General features: G+C 37.0%; 1 protein-coding gene across 1 annotated transcript; it reads left to right on the top strand.

Annotated features, from left to right (window-relative positions):
- Nucleotides 1–3,253: 3,253 nt before the first annotated feature.
- LOC128457463 (odorant receptor 131-2) lies at nucleotides 3,254–4,780 on the top strand. The gene has a single exon (XM_053442149.1). It carries the CDS (start codon nucleotides 3,505–3,507, stop codon nucleotides 4,471–4,473), a length of 969 nt encoding a protein of 322 aa, XP_053298124.1. The 5' UTR covers nucleotides 3,254–3,504; the 3' UTR covers nucleotides 4,474–4,780.
- Nucleotides 4,781–7,040: the final 2,260 nt, after the last annotated feature.

The following is a 7,040-nucleotide window of genomic DNA, read 5'->3' on the forward strand; positions in this document are numbered from 1 at the left end:
AGACGAAGACCATTTTACATTTGTAGCATTAATTTCACTCTATGCAACATTGAGTGTTCTGGCCTTTTAATCACAAGACATCCTCTGCTTTGGCCGGCCGACCACAGGCTAGTCAGACCTGGGTGTGTGTCCCTAACATCTTTGAGCCTAGATTTGTCTTTCCTCCTGATACAGAGCCATTAGTTGCAGCCTTCTGCTAAAAACACCTTATCTGGCAATAGTAGAGAAAGTAATTGAAAGAAAGTGATGTAATTGTCTGCCCTTTTGTCTGGATAGGCAAACAAAATCCATTGTTTTTCTGTTCTGTATCATTTGTGAACAAGGATGAACAAATATACAGTATACCCTAACTAAACAGACAAGACATCAGCTGATGTCGTCAGACTTAATATACTCTGCTCTTCCTTCCACTGTCAGGCTTAGATAAACATTTTTGCATTTTGTTCTCTTTATTCTTTAATTAAAATTGCTTCATTCTCAATCATGTCACCGTTTTTTTTAAGTAAAGTATGTAAAATTTACAATGAATTTAGACAATTGTGCAAAATTTCAGTGTGGACAAACCAGAGGAGAAATTGCCCTTGTTGTTTTGAAAACACCTGACTCCCTTCATCACTCCTTAAGTTTTGTCAACCTTGGGAAGAAAAAGTTTTTTGAACATGTTTCTGCAATTGTAGCTTCATACACAAATTTCGGTATACTTTAGTGACATACAGTATCTAGAATTTCTTTTAAAGGTTATTTCCTCAGAGCAAGATAAAGAAGTGTAAAGAAGAGCTGTTCTCTTGCAGCCAAATAAAAAAAACTGCAGAAAAACAAAGTTGTAGTTTACAGCGATGGTGTTTTCCCTATTTCCCTGATATATGCCAGGGAATTCAATGCAGGTTTTAATTGTCCCACCAGAGATCAACACACTCAGGAATATATACCTGAGATGTGGAACATGAATTATTAATCAGCCATAATGACCAACACAGTCCTCCACAGACCTCAGACCACTGAGATTAATCTGTGATATGAGTCTGTAAACAAAGCTGTTATGTTCTGAACAGGGACAGACATTTCTGGTTGCATCATGTATTTTACACACACGTTCAACTAAATCTGAAAAACATATGGAACAGAGTTCAAGACCTGTAAAAAAAACAAATTCTACGCGGGAATCTTCTTGTTACCATGTTATTTTTTTTGTTAGATTCAGTATTTTGACACACAAACCAAATAATTTGTGTGTGTGTATCAGGCCAGATGCACTGAAAACTGGTTCATCAACCTGGCTACTGATTTATATAATAAAATACATATCAATCCAATACTCGCTGTAGGTTTATGAAAGCAGACCTAATGAGTTAAATCTTGTCACGCCTCAGCTCTACTTAAAATGTAATGGATACAAACATGCTTATATACTGTATTACACTATTACACTGACATACAAAGTTAGGACAGCTCACTGTCCCTATGTTAATAGAAACTGTGAGCATATTTACATTCTCCCTTTGTAAACATTGGCAGTTTTTTTCTGTATCCACATATTAGAACAAGGAGATGCAAAATTATTAGGCAAGTTAAAGGAGGATTCATTTTAGTATTGAACAACTACAGTGCTCTCGGTCAATCCAAAATGTTAATAAACCTCAAACCTGAATATTTTAGAAAGTAAAAGTGAGTTTTGGGCTTTATTAGGAGAATATCTATGTGTGCACAATTCTTGGGCAACTATTAGTGCGCAGAATTATGATGCAACTAAATGAAAAACTAAATTTTTCACATTATTTTCAACTCTTAAAGTGAGAATAATAAACAAGCAACTCAACATTTACAAATAAACATTTCTGACATTTAAATATCAGCTCATACCAGTACCACACCTCCACCCTGCTGGCATCTGGGTCGAAGTGGAGCTCTGTGCCTCTTACTGATCCAGCCACGGGCCCATCCATCTGATCCGTCAAGAGTCACTCTCAGTCCATAAAACCCTTGAAAAAATATAGATAAGATAAGATATTTCTTGGCTCAGTCTTGACGTTTCAACTTGTGTCTTGTTCAGTGGTGGTCGGGTTTCAGCCTTCCTTACCTGCCTGCCATGTCTCTGAGCACTGAACACCTTGTACTTCTGGGCACTCCAGGTAGGTTGCAGTTCTGGAATATGACAGCACCGGAGGATAATGGGTTCCTGGTAGCTTGACGTTCGAGGCTTCTCAAATCTTTGGCAGTTAATTTGCGTCTTTTTTTCTCAACACGTCTCTTGCGACCCTGTTGACTATTTGCAAGAAAACTTTTGATGGTTCTGTGATCACGCCCCGATATCTTAGTAATTTCAAGAGTGCTGCATCCCTCTGAAAGACTTTTTAAAAATGTTTACTTTTCAGAGTCAGTTAAATCTCTTTTTTGGCCCATTTTACCTGAGGAAAAGAAACTGCCTTATAATTATGCACACCTTGATATAGGGTGTTGATCTCCTTCGTCCACACCCTCCCTCATTACACACACATCACCTGATATGCTTGAATCCAATAGGCAATCAAATTTATACAGCTTGGAGTTGGAAAATATGCATAAAAAGGATGATATGGTCAAAATACTCACTTGCCTAATAATTGTGTACACAGTGTATATACTGTATATCCCGTTCAGCCTGGTGAATTGGGCTGAGCCTGACAAAGTTGACATGTGCTACAAAGGTCAGTGGGCATGGGACAAACTCATTACGTGTGAAACTACACTTCAAATCATTTGACATATCTGTCATCTACAAAAAATACAAAGTATATATAAAGCGTAATATAAATGAGTTTCCAAATTACTTACATTACTGGTTTGTTCTAGTTCATTTCAAAGTTGTTAATTAGTACTTTATTCACCAAAGAAATCTTAGGTTAATATGAATCTTTCTCCTTTTTGTATAAAACAATAGAATATATTTCATCATTGCTGTTACGTAATTTGTTTTCACATAAACTATAGTCACAGTTTTACAGTTGACACATTAATATAGTTTATATAGAATATAGTTTACCTATATATATATATATATATATATATATAAATTCTGCACAGAAGCACAATGTGAAACCACAAAAAAAAATTTAAGATACATCTTTATTGTAAATTGTAAGTTAACGTTTTTCTGCTGCAAAGTATTTCTCTTACTCGTTCAAAGAGAACCTGATCGATGCAGAGCTTTGATTGGTTGTTAAACTGACATGGGCGATGATGTCAACACAGGACTTCTAGAAAAGAGGGACATGTCAGCAGGAGCCTGAATCATTCTTCAGATTGTCCCCCAAAACAGTCATTGTCAAATGAAGTCAGACCAGAGTGGCAGCTTGTGAGTAATGTGTCTTGTACAATAAATCTGTCTTTTATGTCTTCAGATTCACAGATTTTATATACGGACTACAGTTTTTTTATTGTGATGCTGTTTAATGTTTTGTGTTACATTTTGGTATTTTTCACTCTGATGTTTTAGATATTGTTTGACATTAAATTCTTACACAGGTGATGTGTCTGCTATGTGTGTGCATGCATCTGCCTTTACAGACACTGCACAAAGCTGCAGTCATGAACGACACCACAGATGTCAACCAGCTGAAACCTTTGAAAGCCGTGCTCTCCATGCTGCCATGTCTTTTCTTCCTGTACCTAAATGGAGTCATGCTCTTTGCCTTGCTGAGGAAGCCTGTCTTGCTGGAGTCCTCTCGATACATCCTGTTTGCTCACCTGCTGCTCACTGACTCTCTGCAGCTTGTGCTCACGATGCTGCTGTACATCGTTGCTGCGACCATGTTCAAAATGATCAACTTTGTGTGTGTTATTATCACAACAATTGCAACCACCGCTACAAAAACATCACCCCTCAATCTGGCTCTGATGTCTTTGGAGAGGTATGTGGCCGTTTGTTTTCCACTGAGACATGTAAATATTGCAACCACCAGGAGGACAGGCAGTGCCATTGCTGTGATATGGACAGTGGCCTCTTTGGACTCAGTCACCCAGGTTCTCGTTTGGGTCAGCCACGAGAACAAAGGCTTCACTGTGCCAAGGTTGTGTAACAGGAACAGTATGTTCACGCTAAAGACTTCTACTTTAAACATGTCCTTCACCATCATTTATTTTGTACTGGTGGGCATGGTTATAATTTATACATACATTGCTATCATGATAACTGTGAAGTCAGCTTCCTCCTGTAATGGTAATGCTAGCAAGGCCCACAGGACAGTGCTGCTGCATCTGTTTCAGTTTTGTCTGTGTCTCTCCTCTACTCTGTTTAGCAGGATCAAAGGACTGTTGAACATTAACCGTAACGTGGCCATTAATGTTCAGTACGGCCTCTTTTTGGGTCTCATCATTTTCCCAAATTGTTTGAGTCCGCTCATATATGGCCTCAGAGATCACACCTTCAGACACATCTTCATATATTATTTCACCTTCGGGCTCAAAAGCAATGTGAGGCCAGTTACCAAAACCTGATTTCAAATAAAGTAATTGTGTTGTGTGTTCTCTCTTGCATAATCATGTTTTGTAAAAAATACATTAAATTGTGTTTGTTATTTTCTTTAGTACCTGACGGGGGGTGTATGACAAGTGATCAAATTCAACTCAGAAATTAATTTAATTATTATTACGATGGAGCTATTAGAGTAGTATATGCTGAGAATAGAAATGCTGTTTGAAATCACGTGTCATGTCCATGTGGTGAAGGATGGATTAAGATTTTACTGATTAAAGAGACGTGGAGATTTTTGATCACTTCATCTCATTTGATCACAAAAGCTTTCACATTCAAGTAATTGTCACAGGTGATGTTCCTCATGAACTACTGTTGATAATCCACTGTAAAAGATTATGATTAAGATTATGTTTTATTATACATATCTACTCTGTCATAACATAACTGATCACTCCACATCATTTAGAGCCAATGAAGACCGTTTCAGAAGTTAAATTATTCACTGAAGGCTTGATTCTTTTGATCAAGAAAATGTTTTATATATTGTCACACATGTAATTAACTGTTTTTTAGCCAAGTGACGGAAAACACAGTATCTATACAACAAATGCTTGAGGGGAAAGTCATCAATATAAAAAAATAAAAGCATCAACAACATTTAATAAATTACTGATGAGATTCATTTTGCTGCAGTTTGATGTTATTTAAGTTCTTTACTCATGTTAAGATCATTCATATTTCTGCCATCTCTTAACTTTCTCAAAACAATTTTAATGAACCTGTATAATTTTTAAATGTTTTGTGTTCTTAGGCGAATCATACAAATTATAAGAACTTAGACAGAAGACAAAAATTAGGTACATTAATAGATTCAACCTGAATTCATGAATTCAGCTTCTATGCAGGGAAGTTTATAAAGAAGAGTATCTAGCATGTCATTATCAGTTGCCAATAAAGAAAAATCTTAATTCAGTGAATAATAATAATGATATTCCTGTTTGTTTTGTTTTTTTACAACAGCGTTTGCCAATGAAAAGGCTAATGGCAATATATTAAAAAACTGAATTATACCCAAATAAAAATTTGAATCCAAGTTTGACTTTGATATTTTAATTAAATGTGTGTTTCCAGCCTATTCAAAAGACTTGATCTGATGGTGAAGTTTCAGCACTAACCTGAAGTATGATCAGACAGGTCAATGTTTTTAAGTTGTCTCTTGTTTGTTTGACTGATTTCAGCTCCCATAAATATGTGAGAGTTTCATAAATCATGAACTTACAGCAACACTGACATGAGAGTGATGATGTAAGACACCTTGTCAAATGTGAAAAATGCAACAGGTAAAGTCTGAACCATAATGAAAACAGTTCCTCCTTTTAGCCAGCAGATGTCACCTTTGCTTTATATATAGTTGCACAGTCCACACTGTGGCTCCAACTGCAGCCATCTCATTTCAATCTGCAGTATGTACTTTTGTTCCGCATGAAGAAAGTTGAGGGGTGTTGATAGAAACTCATGAAATTATTGACGAAATTCCAGCCACCTCCTTTTTCTCACAGTCCAGATGGACACTTGTGTTGGGACACATATAGAGACAGAGCACAGAGAACAACCAATTTATGTGGGTAAACAGGGAGGGAGGCGCTGACCTGTGGAATAAAAGAAGAGCCTGAGCAGGAGGCGGACTAATTTAACCGATCTTTACTCCACCACAATCCTGAAGCCCCTTCAATACCTCTCTGGCCTTCATGAAAGAGCACTTGAGGGGGTGAAAAACATTCCAGAGAGAGAGAGTACCTGGTGACAGAGAGCAGCTTTAGTTTAGAGCGAGAGAAGAAGGGAGAGGTTGTTATCATGATCACAAGCTCCTTCACATCCCTGGCCGAGTAAATGGATTGTGTGGTTTTGGTTTAATTGTGGCAAGTTTTTGTGAATGCAGCATCAGTTTTAGTTTTGGACACTCTGCGTTGTTAAGTGTCATTCTCTCCCCTGTTTTTCACTGAGATGTGGTTTGAGGGAAATGCCCAGAGATTTTCTGCAATGACATCTTTTCAAAAATGTGTATACTGTGCTTCATGGGCTTCATGCAAGTAGGAACAACTGCTCTCTCTTTTATCAAATTATCAATTTAGATTGAAAGCTTTCACAGTACACATACAGGGAATGGACATAAACACTTCACTAAACAATACATAATTTTATCATGACACTAAACCAGAGAAACAATTCAATGAACACCATAAATGTTTCCATAAATGTTGTAATTATCCCACGACTACTGTAAACAGGTTTGCACATGCGTGCGTTTCTGTCATTTTCTCCATCTTCAAACTTGGTTTCAGAATATTTTACTTTTTCTGTGGGTTTTGCCAAGTTCTTGGAGAATAGGAAGAAATGGAAATCAAGTAACCAAAAGAATCTCTTGACAGGAAAAAAAAAGGTTGAATAATGGAAAAGTCTGTAGCTGCAGTCGAGGGGTTGTGGAAATGTCAGGAGGAAACTTTATCATGTGTAAATGTTAATGTGGCTGGGATTTTAAAAGAAGCCTCTAAATCGAATCATATCTTTAAATCTGCTTTTCTCTCCC

This window comes from Pleuronectes platessa, chromosome 15 (genome assembly GCF_947347685.1).
Source record: "Pleuronectes platessa chromosome 15, fPlePla1.1, whole genome shotgun sequence".
In the NCBI taxonomy this organism is placed as follows: Eukaryota; Metazoa; Chordata; class Actinopteri; order Pleuronectiformes; family Pleuronectidae; genus Pleuronectes; species Pleuronectes platessa.